This window comes from Anas platyrhynchos, chromosome 7 (assembly GCF_047663525.1).
Source record: "Anas platyrhynchos isolate ZD024472 breed Pekin duck chromosome 7, IASCAAS_PekinDuck_T2T, whole genome shotgun sequence".
Lineage (NCBI taxonomy): Eukaryota > Metazoa > Chordata > Aves > Anseriformes > Anatidae > Anas > Anas platyrhynchos.
The window spans coordinates 25734210-25754523 of NC_092593.1; the positions used below are offsets into that span (position 1 = coordinate 25734210).

General features: G+C 36.3%; 1 protein-coding gene and 1 long non-coding RNA gene across 11 annotated transcripts in view; one reads left to right on the forward strand and one right to left on the reverse strand.

Annotated features, from left to right (window-relative positions):
• Positions 1-20314, reverse strand: part of PDE1A (phosphodiesterase 1A) — a 221846-nt gene that overhangs the window by 111232 nt on the left and 90300 nt on the right. The window contains exon 1 of one of the 10 annotated variants that reach the window (XM_021270396.4): positions 5099-5680. The exons of the other annotated variants lie outside the window; for them this stretch is intronic. Within the exon in view, the coding sequence (XP_021126071.2) occupies positions 5099-5151 (53 nt within the window). The 5' untranslated portion in view covers positions 5152-5680. Of the gene's footprint in view, positions 1-5098; positions 5681-20314 lie in introns of those variants that run through there. 10 annotated transcript variants of the gene reach the window in all.
• The window catches only part of LOC106016158 (uncharacterized), a 50001-nt gene continuing 49172 nt past the window's right edge, over positions 19486-20314 (forward strand). The window contains exon 1 of the long non-coding RNA XR_011810701.1: positions 19486-19696. This is a non-coding gene — a long non-coding RNA (uncharacterized lncRNA). The remainder of the gene's footprint in view (positions 19697-20314) is intronic.

The following is a 20314-nucleotide window of genomic DNA, read 5'->3' on the forward strand; positions in this document are numbered from 1 at the left end:
TAGACTATCATTACTGTGATGACCATAAAAGTGCTCCTGACTTCCTAGTTTGGCTATCACCAGATTGAGATATCTCTACCATATAGTGTATTTTGCTGGAAGAGCGGATGTTTCTGTCCTCTCAATCCTCCTCCCAATGCCCACTTTTTCTGATTACTTTTTATATTAACCTCTTTCTCATTCCAGTTTCTAAGTCTTTTAAGGTACTACCATTTAAAAACAACTGTTGTTTAAACCAATACACGACAACATAATATTTGGGTATTTACCCATCAATATAACCACAAAAGCCACACAAAAGAGGCAGAAACAAGCATGTAAGCATAAAATACCTTCAGCAGTATCACCAAAGAGATGGTTATGCACTATATATAGTCTTTCAGAAGGTGCAACAAACTTTGCTGTTAGGGCAAAGGGAAATCAAGAAACAAACTGATGTCAGGGTTTTCTTGTGGAACTGTGCTTTTACATTCCAGCCTTTCTTTAAAGTAAGAAGCAAAGGATGATGACATATTCTCTTCCCTTCCCACCTTCCTCCTACACCAGTGGAATAAATTATCACTCATTAAATTAATATGCTACATTAATTTACAATTAAATGATCACTAGCAATAATGATATATAATGTACATTCGTAGTAATTGTAGTTCACTATTCAATATAAACCTGGCAAAGTTTCCCATTTATCTGCTTATTCTCTACACACAAGGAATAAGGATAATAATAATTTGGACCCATTGAAGACCATTACAAATAAAGAGAGAAAACATCATTTTATTTATTTATTTATTTTCTACAAGCTCCTAAACCACTATATAGCTTTAAAGTCTACTAATTTCTAGGTTGCCTACTGTTACAACCGTTTCCTTTTCAGTGAGATACATCCTTTTCATGTGATATCCTGATTTTGTGCTTACTCCATGGACACTAATTGAGAAGGTGCAAGCACCATTTATGCTCTTGTAAAACACAAGGATCCCTGTTCAGTACATACTATATTGAAGTCATAGTGCAAAAAGAGTAAACTATAAATCACAATTAAGAAAAAAATACCATCCTTATATATAAGCAGGTGTTTGCTTGTACTTGGAAAAGTCCTGAATATTTTGGGCTTCCAGAGGAAAAAAAAAAAAAAAAAAGAAAGAAAGAAAAGAGAGGACATTACAATGGTGGTTATTTTTTTTTGCTAGAAAATACTTGTCAGTGTATTTTTTCCATAGGAGAAGAGTCTGCCAAAAAGTTGTAATGTCTAGAAGTCACAGAACATGCTGTTTCTGTATTTTACTATACTACATGTAAATGAAAAATAAAGTTACCAGTATAGACTATTCTTATTCCACAAATGATGGCAGTATAAATATTTTGTAGAAACCTGGTCTTTGTAAACATATACAATATATTGCACAGCCATCACCTGGCATCACCTATGTGCCCTGCAGTGGTGTAAGAATCATGCTGGAATGCAAGTGGATTACAGTAAGATTCAGAATCCAGTCTTTGAAGCTGATTTTATCATAAAACAAAATAACAAAGCAGACTTTTTTATTTACATGACTAGAAGTAAGAAACCAAAGGATTGGACAAGGTCATTTTCTTAGTAAAAGAGGAGTTAAAGTTACAGAGATCTAGTGTAGTTAATTACAATTAATACAATGTTCATATATATAGTGAACAAAGATAATGGAACAACAGCAACAGTACAAGAAGCTTCTTTCATAGGCAAACACCATAATAAAGATAACAGTAGAGCTCCCTGAAGAGTTGGAAAACAAGTGTTTTTCCACTCCCGAAAGCAGGAGAAAGAACACCATGAGCCCTATTTTTCCACAGAAAATGTGTCAAACAGAGAACAGAAAAGAGAGGCATTTTGAAACTAATGCATTAATATTTTTAAAAATGCATTAAATCAAAGTTACACAGCAAGGACAAATTCATTGTTATTATCCAGCTACAGTTGATCAGGAAATCTCAAAAGGCCATGGATTTCTTGAAATAATTCCAGGTTTTCTTGGATCCAACTAAGGCAGTTACCAGAACAGCTTCTCTTATGACACTCTGATTCTTTTGCTTCCATTCACAGTGAAGACAAGGAAGACCAAAGTCACAAAACAACAAAAAGCAGACTGGAGTGCAGAAAAACATTAGCTTCAGTGTAAGCATTGACTAATGATTGTGGAGATTCTTATGTTAATAGAAATCACATAAATCTGAAAACTAAAATACTTATTATGTCATCTAATCTATGCAGTTGGCAGGAAAGGATTTGTTCCCTAAACCATATTTTATGTGGCTTTATCCAATCCAATTTTAAATTGCAGAGCTATGAAGCTCCCACTGCATTCTTTGAGAAAGCTGATTTGTTTATTGTTTGAATTAATTTGACCATTTCCAGTTATAGCAAATATGCTCAAGATGCTGTTCTTAATAAAAATATGGAATGTCCTCAGCAATTTATGCTAGCATTAAAATAGCCAGTGAATATCCAAGCTCTGTGAAATATCTGAGCTCTGTTGAAGTATCTTCGCATATAACAGGCAGATCTTTTGATAGTAACAAAGGCAGGAATCTCTAAGTATCTGGCAGTTGGGTTCTGATGCAATTACAAAATTTTATCCAATTGATGTGATTTATTAATCACTTCTTTATGATTCATAAGCTTGGCTTTTTTACGCAGCTATATTTCTGAATGAATTTTTTAGTTAATTCCTAGCACAACTAAATTGGAAATACCAAAAGTTACACTTCTTTCACAGCATTTTTATATTATTACTTCATGTTACTTCATGAATTCAGGACTTACCAAAAAAAAAAAAAAAAAAAAGAACAGGAGTGTGAGTGTGAAATATCTTTTTTATTATTGATTTCCACATCTGAAAATGTAGTGCTTATCATACACACACAAAGAATTAGTAACATGGAAGGTAACATTTACAATAGATCCTCAGTCTGTTTGGTTTTTTTGCTACTGAGAAGGCAACTCAAACAAAAGTATATATCCACTGTAAATGTACCTTGGTAAGGAAGATACTCATAGGTACTTAAGTTCTGCTATAGCTCCCAAGAAAGACCTGATTTTTTTAGTGTACATCTAAAATTACTGTTGCCTGTATATACAGATTACACTCACACACACATGGACACACACACTTGTATACGGGCAATTTTATATTTTCTTCTTGTTTTGTGGGAAAAAATATAATCTGAACTGCAGGTTCAGTTACTTCAATGTAATGTTTGCACCCAGTAAAACCATACTACTTACATGGGAAGAATATTACAGGATTAAAAGCACTGAGGCTAAATCTTCACAATTCGTGTGTAAGAACACTATTTCACTGGAGAATATTTTCCAAAGTCAGAAGGAAAATGAGCACACTTTAAAAAAATCATCTGTTTAATGTACTATGATAGCATCTGTATTTACTGTACATGATATGATCTTTATGGCATACGGAGATTGTCTTTCTGTTTGAGCTGCCTAAAATATTGTGCTAGTCTCGACCTTGGAAATGTTTCTTAAGCATTTACTGTAGTATAACAGAGATCTTTTGCCAGAAGAGTCACTGCAGAGCCGTGGGCTCTTAGGGGGCTTTCCATATTAGGGGTTTTCTTGCTCTGGATTAAGCATGCCAGCAATAGTTAGTTGCTGTTCTGTATTTAAAACTGATTTGCAGGAATGAATTGGGCAAGAAATGTTGAAATTTCTTGTATTTCATTGAGTTAAGTTTACAACCACAAGAGAGTTTAGGGAGATATCCATTAAGAAAACTTTTGCAAACTATCCAGCGCTACATGAGCTACAGCAGATTTCTGAATACATCAGGAAATATGCACTTCGCCCACAATTCTAATGGCACCAAAAGACTGTGAAGAATGTGCTTTTATAATAAAGTTTTTAAAGGTTACAGTTTATTGGATAGTTATCATTGATCCTTTAAAAATGGTTACTGATGTTTAAACAGAAATATAGTGAACTAAACTATTAATTTCAGTCAACAGCTTTCTACAAAATAATGCCTTAGCCACACTTTATTAAAGCAAAGTGCAATACATTTCATTTAATTTCTGATATAAATTACACAGCAAATCCACACAGGACTTTCCAACTTAAGGTTAGCACTTAGGCCATTTCATTTCTGTAATAACCTTTTAATCTCTGTATTCCCTTTCTGCACCATAACTGTACACTACTGAAAGACTTTTCCCCAGGTAGCAGAACATAATCCTGGCATGGCTACCTGAATTTACTCCGAAGTTGAAATGCCAGCCATTACTGTAATCTCATAAAATATGACATCAGTAGTGGCCATCCAATAAATTACAAACCTGTATTTGCTCTGGGACCATCTATAATCTTATATTTATTTGTCATATAAACACTGTGGTTTCAATATCCTACTGGTCATCCAGTAAGAATTGGAGTTTTGTTGAAGATGTCACTAGCCATAAACAGAAGTATGAACTATTGGAGGTATATTTAATCCTATGGCCACTGAAACCTTACTCTCACTAGTTTGAGAAATATTATTTCCCATGCAAGATCACCTAGTCTGAAGCTAGCAGTTGGCAAAGGAAATAAAGGGGTATGCTTTAGTAAAAGATAAATAAAATAAATCTAGCCCTGAGGAGCAAGCAAGCAACTTTACACTATTAGGTGCATCATTTCAAATACGAAAACTATGCCATCCAGACATAGTCAACTAAACCAACCAAGACTTGTGTTCCACATTTAAACAGCTTTATAATTCCAGAATACACTGAGGGACTGCAGAGCTGTAGGAAAACAAAACAAAATGTGCGCACCAAAAAAAAAAAAAAAAAGTTTTCAAGAGCTATGTTGCTCCTCTTTCATAATAAAGGCAATCCCCCACAAAACTTTAGAAAATGTAGATGACAGAAAGAAAAAAAATCTCCAAAGTCCCCGTACAAGTAGAAAAAATATAATCTATAATCTGAGCACCAAAATTATCTAATACTCTCTAAGATTAAACTCATTTTCTTGAGCAATTTTTTGTGTGTTCGCATATGAACTTTAAGCTAACAAATAGAATGAAAGTTCATAATGTCTTCAGTTCAAAGAAACGGTAGCATCACTTACCTAAAGATTGGTCTTTGGAGATGCTTTTTCTTGATTGTAACACAATCATCCATTTAAAGACGGAAAAAAGACTTCTTCCAGCAAATAACTCCAAAAAGACCAGGGAGTAATCAGAAAACTTGGTCTTAGCTACTGTGCTGCAGAGAGCACACAGAACGATATTTTGGTTCTGGGGGAAGCCTCCCTCCCTCTTTCTGACAGTTGAGCAGAAAAGGGCCATAGAGGCCACATAAGACAGGCACGTCCGTGCACCAGCAGACCCTGCAGGCTGAGCAAAACTGGAGTCAAGTTGATCGAAGCACAGAATTGTACTGGATTCCTTTCAACTGTGCAGGAAAAAAGGGGAGCTTTGCCAAGTGCTACCCAGGTAAAAATGTTTTAGATTATTCCAGCCATGAGAGCACTTCTTACACATGCTGGTCAAAGTCTTAAATGCAGAGTCACTCTCTCCCTCGCTCTTTAAAACACACTGTTCCAAGGCTCAACTTGTTTTTCTTCAAAATAAAAGTTGTGCAGCTGTTTCAGCATTCCCATGCGAGTACCTTCAGAAAGTTTGTTCTGGTAAAAGAACTGTATACAAATTAATGAAGACGGATGGATCTGGTCTGTGAGGCTGGCTCCACTTCAAGAGATTGTAATTATTTTACAATCTGGCTTTTATTCACTCAGGATGATGTGTGGCTATAGCTATGTAAATTAAAGCACTGCTCATAATTTTTAGCATTCATAACCTAATAACCTAGAGTTGGCTGAAGCAGAATATGGTGTTTGTAGCTGGTAGAACCATAACTACATAAAACAAACCAATGCTATGTGAGTGAAGAAAACAAAGCTGACCAAGTTCAGATAGTGACAGTAGCAAACTGTTACTGTTTGCAAGATAAGATTTCAACAGAGATTCAAAGTCAAGAGCTTGCTCTGACATCACGCTGACATAAATCAGGAAGAATTCAACCGCAGCAAACACAGGCTGTAACGAAAGCTACAAGGCAGGAGCAGGACCGTGGTTCTTGTGGGACTGGTCACGAGTGGTTAAGGTGAGATGCCATTTCCCAGGCAACTCAAGGGGTCTGTAAAAAAGTGGTGCTGGCACAGGTCTTGATGCGAAACATGAAACCCAGCCAGAGGAGCAGAAAGCAAGCACTCACCCGCATGCAGCTGGCTGCATGGCACCCTGACACTGCGTGTCCCCTCTTGCAGAGAGGAAAAGGACTGCCACAGTGGCTTCTTCCCTGTGACCCCATTTCCTTCCAGCTTAACTCTCAAAAAGCTCTTACTATATGCTAGGTAATGCTTCTTATATGTGACATGCAGGATCAGGAAGGCTGGGAGTCTTTTGCAACTGCAGTATTAGTTGGACAGAGAGCAGAAGAGTGGTAAATTTACACAGTTAAGAGTATAATACTGGCATTATCAAATTAAGCATGAGGGACACTAAGTCTGAAGAAAAAAAAATGAAAAAAGGCAATATACTGAGATGTGACTTAGGCTGTATGCAACTAAGCAAATTCATACTACATTATACACAAATTATGAATTTCACAAAACTTCCATTAAATAATGATACATAACAATCAGGGAGATAACCAATATCCCAGTAATACACACTTTCACATAGGAAAATTTAGATTAACAGATTCTACTGAAAGAGGTAAAATATCTTCCTAGATCTAATGTATGTTGCTTACAGAACGTCATGATAGTGCAAAGTTTGGTTAGCCCGAAACCGATCCCCACACTACATGGAACTATTTCCATGACACAGCCACTGAGCAATTATCTAAAGGAAAAATGGACAGCCATCACCAGCTATTTGTTGTTGATTCAGTTTTACCCTGCCCCACTTTTTATTTCTATTCCTTTGAGAAGTAGGCAGAATTACACCTTCATCAAGACAACTATCTTTATCAGATCACAGGTTCATTTTTGCCAGGATCTTGAAGGATCTGAGGATCTTTCTTCAACAATATGCAGTGTTCAGAGTGCTGTAATATTTTTAAAGCCTTTCATGTAGTCATGATCTTTCTTATTCTTGCCTGCCAAGATTCACATTTCTTTTCATGCAGTTTTCCTGCTCTGTCTTTCAGCTTTTCAAAATAATTTGCTGCTTTTTGAAGCGTGTTCACTCACTATCTATAGAGAAAGCTGCAAATCACAAAGAAATTTCCCTTTGCTTTCTGTTTCACATTATGTGCATAGGATTGCTGTACTTAGGTTATTCGAGAGACTTTATGTAGCTCAGGGTAATGATCTTGATATCTTCTGAGAGTTTCAAGGAAAAAAAAATCCTCAGTGAGTGCTATACCAAATATGTTTTTCCACTGAACTCCCCAACCTTTCATCTAGCAGTTTTACCAGTCCCCAAACCAGTATACATCTTAACAGTATTTTTTTCTGGGCCTAGTCCAATGAACATTGTTGTTCATGGGACTTCCATTCAAGCATGGCACTGAAAAAAGTACTGTTTGGGGGAGCTGAAATTCCTGCAGTGTAATTACTTCGGCTACAAGGAATTTGAGAGCTGTTAAAAAAAGGCAGGGAAGGAAAATGTGAATATTAAATGACAACATCACTTTGTTTTAATTGGATTGTTTTTCATCTTCCAAACAACCTTTTTTTGTCCACTTAGAGTTTTCATTCAACACAGCAACAAGTCACAGAATTTTTCCGTATAATATTCAGAAATCAGTTCTACTTGTTGAATGAGTATGCACACAAATTCTTCAAAAAATGCATTTAAGAAAGGTATGACAGGTTAATTAGCCTGTATGAAGCTTCAGTCCAACTCAGATTACTCCTGCATTGTTCAGTTGAAAAATCAATATATAGAATATAGAATTCACCAGCATGTAACTTTTTGTGGATTTCAATATTGGAAAATCCTGCAGTGATATTAATCAAGGATATACCCGTACCAGATACACTGAAAGAAGGCATTTTTATTAGAATAAGGAAGAATCTTGCTTGAAAACACAACAGCAATTTTTAAAGTCCTCTGTAGATAATACTCATCATATTTTCTTGCTTCATACTAATCCTTTCAGCAGTAATTAGAATGGTAAAAATCTGTTTAACTGATGCTCTAGAGAACTCTTATTTAATTTCCCAACACTGGATGAAACTCAAGCAGAAAACTCCTGAATTGTTTGTTTTCCAATGTATTTTCCCATTATTGTTGCTATTGTTTGCCCATCGCAACCAATGACTGTACTTTCTGAATGATGCAAGCTATTTTTACTTCATCTCCCAAGCACGTATTCATGTGAAAGCAGACTTTTTGGACTAAAAGCATATAATACTTTGCCACTCACTAAAACAGAGCTTCACCAGCATCAAGATTTGTAACAACATTTAAGTTTTGATGTCTAGTACTATTTCTCAATCCAAAAAATTACACATGAGCTAGAACCCGAACTATTTTACTCTGCTTGTTTTAATGCCACATTTTTCTTATTGATCTGTAGCTCTTTGCCAGAAGTCTAGAAATATAATTATTTTTCCTACTGTAATTTCAAATCTGTTGGCAATTAAGATGGTAACTAAGAGGTTTGACATTTAAAGCTTTAATCCATTACATGCCATAATCTTTGTTCTGCTTCCATAATAAAGCAAGGGATCAGAAATCTTCCCTGTTCAAGAGAAAGCAAGAGAACAAGTGGAGAGATGAGTTTCATGCGTCCATTTATTTTATGGACTAAAAATAGTGAAGAAAAAAGGAAGACAACTTACTTCTATATACTTCTCTGCTTACCTTTTTGAAATGTACAGGTTTGAAATATAAAAATCTAAAATGGGACTTGTGCCCAGAATGTTATTTTATTTTTAGTATAGTACCTTGCAGCAGTCCAAGACTTTTAAGATGTTTGTTTAAGAGCTGTTTAAGACGTTTGTAAAGTAATTAAATCACTAAGTATGAAGTTTTGTTTTTTTGTGTTTTGTTGTTGTTGTTTGTTTGTTTGTTTGTTTGTTTTACAGTAGGAAGTCAGTGTATCTTGTGTATCATCTAACAGGATTTACATTTAGGTACTTATATAATTGGTGGATTAAATCCACTCTGTAAAGGCAGGTAGAATATTCTCCATGCATAAGAAACTGGAGGGAATGATGTGAAATCCACCTATACCGTCACTGCCCCATCATTAAGGAAAACTGTTTTCCGAGGCTTTCTGCAAGACAGAATAGCTGGTACAGGTTCTTTGTGATGATGTGGGGAATATATCTCTCAGCACCCCTTTTGCCTACTTCAAGTTCACATGCAAGCTCTCCTATTCTGACACTATTGAGCCAATAAAATTGCCCAGCTGTCTGATGTCCTGTACTGTAACCCAGACACTGGTTAAATGCTATAGGAGATGCTGTGATTGCCTGCCATAAAAAGGTTGAACTTTATAACAAGCTCATCATGCTTAATTTAGAATAGTACCTAGAAAAACTGCATTTGTATAATGGTTTAAGAGCTAAATTATAGTTACCCACATTCTCCTTATAGCTACCCATATTCCCCAGCACAGTTCATCCCATCATGGATCAGGCGGAATGCTTTTTCACTCAACAGCTCTGTGAGGTTTGCATTAAGCTGATTGCACTCTGTGTACATAAATGTGTAGGACAGCCTCAATTTATTTCTTTGTGTTGACGTCAGCAAAACCCACTCTGAAACTTAACCTAATGACTTCTCCAGGCTTGAAAAACTAGAGAGTACTGGAGATAACCGTGACTCATTCAGAGTACAGATAGAAAAGTTGGCAAACATTGCTGGATCTATTGTAGTGCATGTGGTAAAGCTCTGTGCAAACAGTTATGCAGGTCTTTAAGATCTGGCTTCCCTTTTCACTCCTCATAAGTAAGAATATTTATAAAATTGTGTTATTCTCTCTTGCTTTCCCTGTTTATATGCACACACAAACTGAGCAGAGACTTACGTAAACGCCATCACACAGATTAATTTACATGCTGAAACTTTTCTGCTTAGACTAGAGCACAGTAATTTGGTTTAGGAGGCTTCCCAGTTCTTCTCTTTTGCTATTATATTTTTCTACACCTTAAGCCTTCAGCAAATCTGTGGTACTTTTGCACAGAAAAACCTTTCTGCAATATCTGCGCAAGTTTTCTTCACAAACAGGATCTGGCATTTAGTGGGAGGAAGCTCATCTTCTACAAGCCTTTGGGTCCCAGCCTGATATTTTCCCGGAGTATCTGACCGGTCCCTTCACTTTTCAGGCTTTCTTCAGATGTAGACAGTCATCTTCTGCAGAAGACAACTTTCTCTGCTACTGCAGGAGCACCTCCAGGTGACTCATCCAGCATGTCTTAAAAATCAAATAGTGTCTGTCAAAGTCTGTCAATAGCATCTGCTGTCTTCATCGACTAGACATTTAAGAAGCTAGTTTAGACTAAAGGACAGGTTCACTGAAAATTGTAATACATCAAATTTCTACTGTTATTTCACTAAGGTGGGAGCACTAATTAATCTTCAAAGTAACTGAAGTGACAAAGTATCCTGCACAACTATGAAGAAGGATGATGTCTAGAATCCCCTACGTGACCATGAATGAAGAAACATCTATTATTATTTTTTTTCTGATCAAAAGATAACAAAATAGTAGTTCAAAGGAGAAGCAGACTAACCAGCTGTTGAAGTGCATGCTGCAGCTCTGCATGAGGAACAGGAGCCAGAATTCAGACTGAGCAACATGCTATGAAATGCATACCTATAGACAGATAAACATACAAACAAATACATCCATATAGATACCCACGATATATAGACATCTATCTATAAATAGACACTGGAATTTAACAGTACCAGGGAATGAATACCAAAAAATACAAATACCAGTGTCTCACAAGACATTGATTCTCCAGATCAATGTAACTCTTCTGAAATACCTGACCAGTATCACAGGTATTTTGTTTTGATTCTATCTGATATTACTAGAATGTTATACTTGGTATCTTTAGTGAAGAGGAAGGGAAGGGGGGGAGGGGAAATGAGAAGGAGAGGAAGGGAAATGAAAAGAAATTCCTTTGGGATATATGATGCTAAATTAGTGCTGAGATACACAAGTCAAAACATGGCATTTTTTGGTTTTGAGCCAGTGCAATATTATTGTTGGCCACAGATGATGAAAATTCAATTTCTATTGGAAAACACTGTAACTGGTGTGCTATAAGTTTTCTAAATGCATACATATAATGACAACCATATAACAGACAATAGAGCAACTTCAGACTAACACACTGTAATTCTTTAAGGGAGTAAAAGGGTCATAAAATGCCAAGGGACTTAGTAGATGGACTACAAAATATCAAGTCTTTTTTTTTTTTTTTAAGTTATTGTCTTAAATACATGTGACAGTATAAATATTCAGTACAATGTTTAAAGATAGCAAAAATAGTTTGGAACAATCTCCAAAATAATACAAAAAGGAAAACATGAGTAACTGTGGCATATGTTAGGAATGGCGATTGGACAATGTCAAGATCATGACCAAAAGAATTTATCTGTTAAACAGCAGCTCTCCGTGGAAAATATATGGCCATTTAATAGCACAGAGACTGTGCTAAAAAGAATCAGAAGAGACATGCTACACTGTGGATGTTTTTTCCTTGAATTCCTTTGGTGAAGAAAGTTCTCAAGAACCTACAAAAATTCTGAGTTGACTGTGACAATTTTCTCAATAGTAGAAGCTATCACCTGAAAGTCTGGAATAAAGATGCAAGAATCTGTCATAGCTATCTCTCCACTGCATAGGTTATTATTCTTAACTCGCATTCAAATCCAGTTTTACATTTCTGTGTAGGTGGCAGAGTATGATCTTCAAGCAAGTTAAACAATCAGTCATACATAATAAAGAAACCATTGCAAGGCAACTAGAAGAGTTTTAGGCCTGTTCTGATTAATGGCACATTAAAAATAAATAACATTTTAAAAGATTTTTTTCAGGTAATTCTGCTTCAGATACATTGGTAATTTAACTTTTTCATTTCAGATTCTGAAAGTATTTTGCACTGCCTTGGTCTCCAAGTCTATCTATTTCTTAGCTTTCTGGAATTTCAGTCATTTTCATTGGTTAAAATACTCTGGCCTACACACTGGTATAGACATTTTCTGGTTTTCCATCATTAGATTTCTGGCATCCAGTTTGAGAGACACAGAGACTAGGAAGTATATACACATGCATTTCCCTAGAGGATTAGCAGTATCTGGGAGCTGTCACAGTGCCTTTTCTATCAGCTACTCACTCTTTGGTCACATTGCCGTTATCCATAGACCAGATACAAAAGAAGTTACAACAGCAAAAAAACTCCACAGGTGATTATATATCTTCTTGCAAAACTGTTTCTTTGAACTAGCATCACTAATAATACCAGAGCTTTGCTGTCTGATTGCAAAAATTGCTTTTAAATAATGGTTTCCCTGCAGATGTCTTGAAATCTGACATCCATCATTTTAAAGTCTTACAAATAGTGATAAAGAAATTCTGTGTTCAGCTCTACCCCCAGATATGTAACACGGCCATAGACAAAAAATGTCTTGTGCATGACTCAGAAATCTATTATTCTAACATAATAACATTTTGATCATTCTTATCTTTGTAATAGAAAGATATTCACAAAACATAATGCACACAGTAATGATCTGATTTTTTTTTTCTGTATAGATTCTATTACTGCCTTTGCAATACAGACTGCTGGATTTCAAAGATAAGAAAACTACATAGATATATCCTTTATTCTACATATTCTACATATAAATTGCCTATATTATTTTCTTCCATATACTAGCTCATCATCTCCCCCCAACACACAGTACATCCCAAGTCTGTGTTTACTGTAATGACATCTGTCCAAGTGTGCCCAGTGTGTGTGCTAGTGGCAGACTAGTGGGAAGTTTCTCTTTTCTAGCAATACTTTAAAGGACACCCAAAAAAATTAGGTTGTTTTTGGCTTTAGCATTTACAGAGGAAAATAACAAGTAAAGTTGAAATTTAGATTCTGTATATCACATATTTCTCTCTCTTAACCCAGTAAAGTGAATTCTTACTATGGCTGAATTACAGACCACAGCTCTCCCAATAATTGTAGTCTAGATTTTAGATAAATCTTTGAAATCTTTTCAAATGCATCTGCTCACTTGATTTAAAAAGATTCTGTGCAAAAATGACAGAGAATCCTTCAACCTCTTGTTGGAGAAAGTGAGCAGAATTCCACAACTATACAATGTATTTTCCCCTGAAATCACTGCTAAAGACCCTGAAGAAGGGCTCACTAGCAAGTCTGTTTTCAGGACCTGTTACTCCTTTGGGTAAGTTTCAACAGTCAGAGAATCTACAGTAGGTAAGTCAGAATATCACCTAGCCAATAATGGTTCAAAATAAAAGCAGTTCTCAAAAGTAGTTCAGTGCTCACACTTTTCTTCAAGGGTCATAAGTTTGCAAGCAAATGTAAAATAGAAAGGACTTGACTAGCAAATGTGAAATGTACCAAACATATTGCACTTTATAAACACTGGATGAGTCACTGTTTCCCACAAGGTCTCTGCCTGGATTTTTTTTCTCTTCCCCTTCTTCATGGCAGTAAATCTTCTAACATTCATACATTCAAAATCTCTTTTTAGAAAAAATGACTTCAAAACTGTATTTGAACCAGAAACTAAAAAAAAAAAAATGTGAATATGCATTCATTTTATACAATAGTCAGCCTCATCCTTCAGTTCAGGCAGATTAATTTTGCTAGTTAAATTCTGAGATACTTAAATGTGGGTACAATATAATTGGCTTTATTACTCATACAATTATTTTACATATGTACTTAGCACACATGTAATGGGCTATGCTGCCAGCTCCAGAGAACAGAGTGTTTTCCTTATCGACTGAGAAGACAAAGCACACACCAAGGCATTGTTAACTTCCTTACATATGGTTTGTAGGTGTACCTGGACCTCAGAACAAGTTGGTATTTTTCACACTGAAGTTTTAAAACTGAAGTAGAAGCAACAAAGACCATCATTTTAATGAATTATGTAGATTCTTTCAGTTCTTTCATGGAACTGCCAGATTTAAATGTTTTTCATGAATCACTACTGAATGATAAATTAAAACACAACATTCAGTGAGAAAAATATTTTCTAGTAATTAAAAATATCTTAAGAACAGGTGGAAGATTATTTTAATAAAATGTAGGCTAAAACTGATCTCTGGATAATGTTTTGTAATCTAAGCTGGAGAATAGGTGTGTTTTTCCCCATCCAAAAAGGTACCAATTCCATAGTTGTTATAAGAATTCTACCACTTAGCTCCATTCATCCCCTAAAACAAGGACAAACAGTTTTGCTTCAAGCTCATTCCAGCTTGCCTTTTCTCTGCAAGCTGTCAGAAAACACACAGAGTTGTGTTATTGTTATGATTCTGGACTGTGTTATGTGGTACTTTCTGATAAGAATCACAACTGACAGTTTGAACTAAACCACCAGATGAAAATAATTAATGCAAAGATGCAAAGATTCTTTTTTTGAGTCCCATGAACTTCATGGTTCCTCTTAGTCAACACATCACAATATTGTGTGCTTTCATTATCTCCTTTTTACAATTTTCTCTGACAAAGCAAGTGTTCCCATGGAGTTCTGCAATACAGTGTTTATTTTGACATCAGTTTCTTCTCTGGCAAGTGTATTTTATACCAGAATTTGTTTTTGTGCTCCTACCTATTAAATGTTTGACACTTGATATTAATTTTTAATCTATTTTTTATAAGTAGCAAAATCAACTCTCTGCTAGTATTTAGCATACATTTTTCTCTTTAATACCAAATACATATGCTCTACAGCTTTTAAATACCACTGCCATGAGCACAGTAAGCCTCTGTTTTTTATACATACTATTGTCAAGCAGTAAAGCATAATGAGACTAATTTGAAATTAATTATATAAATAGCCAACTAGCTGATTTTTAATTATCTTGTTGCAGAATTTCTAATTAAGCATGGAGATCTACACTTTCACTAACATTCCTCTGCTACTATCCTGACAAGGTAAGCTAGAACTGGAATTAACATGTCCAAGATGACAACATTCAATGTAGTCAAGCACTTGAAATAAAATAACACAGAATATTCTGGTTTGGTGTAGTGAATGGCTTCACTACATTGTAATCAAGAAACTACATAACAAGGGTGAGTATTTAAATAACATGTAAAGCAAAATGAGCATGTTATAATTAATGACTATATGGCAGGTACTAAAATATTTTTTAACATAAATTGTTCATGTAACAGCCTTTCTTACAGAGCTTTTAAGACATTTATGAACCAGGTTTTCCCCCTGACTCTATACAAGCAAGCATACATGCCCATGACTTCTGTCAGTAAAACGTCTATTACTTCTAAGAATTTTTCTCACTTGGATCAATGCAGTGTTATTTAATTCCTTTATCCAGATTAGTTAAATTAATTCTGCTATTACATTCTTTGACCCTTAGGAGATGATTCTTTTAGTGAGATTAGAAGGACCCACTTAAAAACTAGATTAAGAACATGTCATAAAAACACATAGCCTGAGGAAAGCATTACGGGCTACATAAGGTCAACTCTGTTATTTTGGCATGATCATTTTGTAGAAAAGAAAGGAAGATGATGGAAATTGCAGGAATATCTGTATAAAAACAAGTTGTTTTCTACTTCTGATAACTTCTGTCTTTCCTAATGCTGTGTAAACCACTGTTTATGTTAAGAGGAAGGGATTTTCCTGGTTTGAAGAACCTTATCTTCTGTGGGGTGAGTTCAAAGAGTGACTGTGCTGTGAGGAAGATCATGTTACAAAGCCAGAGTGGGGGAAAGTGACAAATTACACTTCTGAGTGGCTCAGGGTATCAAAAGCTGGAAGAACAAAGGAAATAACCTGACTGAAACAAGTGAATCTTTAAAAGCTCCAACCTAGCTGACACTTTTTGGAAACAGAAAGAATAATTGCAGACTTAAACCAGGCTCTTCTAACAATGGCTGTCACCAGTGAGAAGCCAGAAAGTTGGTTTAGTTCTTACAATAACTGGTTCTGATGCACTTCGCATTATCAATACTTTCCTGCTAGATCAGGCAAGGGGACTTAACTAAGAAACTGTATTGCAGATGCTAAATAAAGTTGTACTCCACCTACAACTGAAAATTTAAAAACTGCAAACATATATCCTTGAAAAGAGACCTAATCATTTGTACCACAAATACAGAATCTGAACTTCTGAGTTAAAAAAAAAAATGATGCTCTCAGACAAAAATTGTAGAATGATAGTAATGAAAGACTGTATCTACTCTTGACCAGATAGATTTGCAATTAAAGAGCATTTTGCACTTCAGAGTGACACTAGGAACATAAAGAAGGATATAAAACCTCTTAAGAGTAATACTGTATGTGGAGCTCAAAACCAGATACATAAAAACAGCATTTTGTAAGCAATAGAATCAATGCCCACTGTTCGGAAAGAGAAGCATGGACTGCAGGAGTTGAATTGCTGTGAAGCAGTTCACAAGTGCTAGCAGAGATTTTATCTCCTAGCATTTACCTGTTTCATAACAGCATGTCACTAGTTAATTTTGTTTAAGTTTATCATTACCTTCTAGATGCTTTTCAGCAGTATTGAAATGTAGCTAGTTGTTCTCCAGCCTGTGTTTGTACAGCTGATTACTGCTGCCTAAATGTGGCAAAAGACTGGCAATAGCACTGCGTTTTTCACAGAATCACAGAATCGTCTAGATTGGAAAAGACTTCCAAGATCACCTAGACCAATCCCTGACCTAACACTAACCAGTCCTCCACTAAGCCATATCACTAAGCTCTACATCTAAACGTCTGTTAAAGACCTCCAGGGATGGTGAACTCCACCACTTCCCTGGGCAGCCCATTCCAATGCCTCACAACCCTCTCAGTAAAGAAGTTCTTCCTAATATCCAACCTAAACCTCACCTGGCACAACTTTTAGCCCATTCCCCCTCATCCTGTCACCAGGCACGTGGGAGAATAGACCAACCCCCACCTTCCTACAGCCTCCTTTAAGGTACCTGTAGAGAGCAATAAGGTCGCCCCTGAGCCTCCTCTTCTCCAGGCTGAACAAGCCCAGCTCCTTCAGCCGCTCCTCGTAGGACTTGTTCTCCAGGCCCCTCACCAGCTTCGTCACCCTTCTCTGGACTTGCTCGAGCACCTCGATGTCCTTCTTGTAGCAAGGGGCCCAAAACTGAACACAGTACTCGAGGTGCGGCCTCACCAGAGCCGAGTACAGGGGGACGATCACTTCCCTAGCCCTGCTGGTCACACTGCTTCTTATGCAAGCCAGGATGCCGTTGGCCTTCTTGGCCACCTGAGCACCCTGCTGGCTCATATTGAACCAACTATCCACCAATACTCCCAGGTCCTTCTCTGCCTGGCAGCTTTCCAACCACTCATCTCCCAGCCTGTAGCTCTGCTTGGGGTTATTGCGCCCCAGGTGGAGGACCCGGCACTTGGCCTTGTTAAACTTCATGCAGTTGACCTCAGCCCATCGGTGCAGCCTATCCAGATCCTCCTGCAGAGCTTTCCTGCCCTCGAGCAGATCGACACACGCACCTAACTTGGTGTCATCTGCAAACTTACTGAGGGTGCACTCAAATGCCCTCATCCAGATCATCGATATTAAGATATTAAAGAAGACTGGTCCCAGTACTAAGCTGATCACTTTGCTGAACATTTATTGTTATATGACATGAGTGGTGTTTGGAATAGAGTAATGGCAAAAATAACCTGATTATTCTTCCTTCTTGTACAGTGTGGACTGATAGATAAGGCTCTGGGCTGGGGCCTAAGAGCCCTGAGCTTTTGATTAGGCCATTGACTGATCTCAGATGGGTCACTTTCCACTTGGACTGCTTAAGTCTCAACATTGGGAACTGATGAAATTTCTCCCCTGAGAAAGGAGCTTTGATTTTTTATGGATTAAATTGCTTTGCAAGAACAGATTATCTTTCTTTGTTTCCTCTGCTGTATCAAGTATATTTTCTTTCTCATTTTAGTAACTTTTTAGCAATGGTTGCTTTTTAAATCTTTCCTATGCAGCCACATCTAACAATACATTTTCTTTCGTTCCTTTTATACATCAAGTGACCTAGCCTCACAGATCTTGTAAACTTGTGGATATGTAACTTAGTATTTTTTTCTAACAGTTTCCACAAATTCAGTATATCCTTTGATATAAGATTTAGGAAACTGCTTTAAGGTGACAAAAGGCAAATATCAACGTGTTCTCAAATTTTACTGCTTTGTTCCAAAACCACACTTACTATTTGGAATACTGCAGCAATTTCCTGCTGGTACTTGGATCCAAGAACATCATGAGCTATGCAGGTGGTTTCTGTCACACCATCATTCACATTTTTGACAGATTTTGAGTCTGCATAATATTCCCAGATAAATTTCTTAAAGTAATCCGTGCCAGGAAAGTAAAGCTTATGTTCTGCCAGCTTGCTGACACAAACCCTATCTGTGATATCAGCCTTTTGCTTAGTCAGTAATGCAAATAAACCTTCAAATCCCAGGGAGAAATACTGAAGAACCCTGCATGGGAATGCTCTAAAAAGGCTGCATTAGAAGAAGGCCACTACACTTGACCAGGCTGACTCACTAAAATCACAAAATTATGTGCAATTTGTTTTATAATCATCATCTTGCTTGTTTAAATTAAAATATGTATTTATACACTTTAGATGAATTTGGAGTTAAGCAAAATTAACTACCCTCTCCCATCAGCACAGTGCAATCTTTCAAGTTAAGGAAACTTTACAGTGAAAGGACCACTGTCCGTCAATAACTCCTCTTCAGTTGATGCTACAGAAACAAGGGAATTTATCCTGTTTGAGTTCCTTAAAGGACTCTTCACTAATGCCTTTAACTAGGTGTAAGGAATAGTACTGAAATTTCACAAGTCAGCCTCCTACAGGTAGTCTGGAGAAGATGTCAAAGATACAACTGTTCTGTACTCTAAAATAAGATCTAGAATCATGGGAGGTGTTCAGAGCTCTCTCTAGCTGCATACCCCAATGGAAAACTGAAATGAAATCTACCTTAAATTCTAACATTTCTGATACCATGAAATCTAAAAAGACAAATCCACTGGAACTTCTACACTGAACATTATGATGCACAAGGTATCCATTCATTCAATTTTTCTGATATAATAGTACTGAAATGTCTACACTTTGACATAGTCCTTCCAGACAGACAACATATTAACTCATTCTAAAATTTCAGCCTATTTTGAAATACTGTTTTGTTCTTTCATAATTACTAAGCAACAGGACATACTGACTAAGGGATTTAGGGGATAATTTGGGTTAGGACCATTCCTACACCCATCACTTCTACAGAGTTCCAGGTCTTCTTCCTCCCTTATGGCTTCCACTCTTCACCTCTTGTCACTCTTAGAAATTTTTTGTTCCACACCATTTGATTCCTCCATTTTTAATATTTTTAGTATTTTTCCAGCATGAAATTTGGTTTTGGAAGTCCTTGCTTCTAACATACAAGAATGTAAGTTCACAGGAGAGACCTTCAGTTAGAGCTGAACACCACCGGACCAGGTAAGTAAACTCAACTCTCTGCACCTGCTCTGCCTGCATAGAAATAGAGCTCAGATGACATGGAAAAAATAACAGCTGAAATATTAAAATATAACTACTGGTACGAATTAGTAAAAAATAGCATTTATTCATAACACCTTGAAAAAGTTTTCATGTACCCCAAGATTTTTAAACAATTTACTAATGATGTTTATTTGTTGCGATAGTACCTAAAATTTCCTCTGATAAAGACATCTTTGTAACAACTGATATACAAAAAGAACAAAAAGCTGATTCCTATCCCAAAGATCTCATAATGCAACTTAACCAAGAAATTAACAGAAATGAGTGCATTGGTGTGTTACCAAGTTTGGATTTTGTTTTAAACATTCAGTGCAGTGACTACATCCCACAGTAGTTTGCTTATAGTCAGAATCAATTATGTTTGAGTCACTTCTATGAGGTTCAAAATACTGAGAATTTATAGCTATTTTAGGTTAAAATAGACACCTTATTTGTTTCAAGATAATTGCCAGGAAGCATCTATAGGAATGAAAGCTACATATAATTTGCTTGAAAGAGGAGATTAAATAAACATGCAAACTGAACACTAGACATAATTCCTGGATCTCTAGTGTC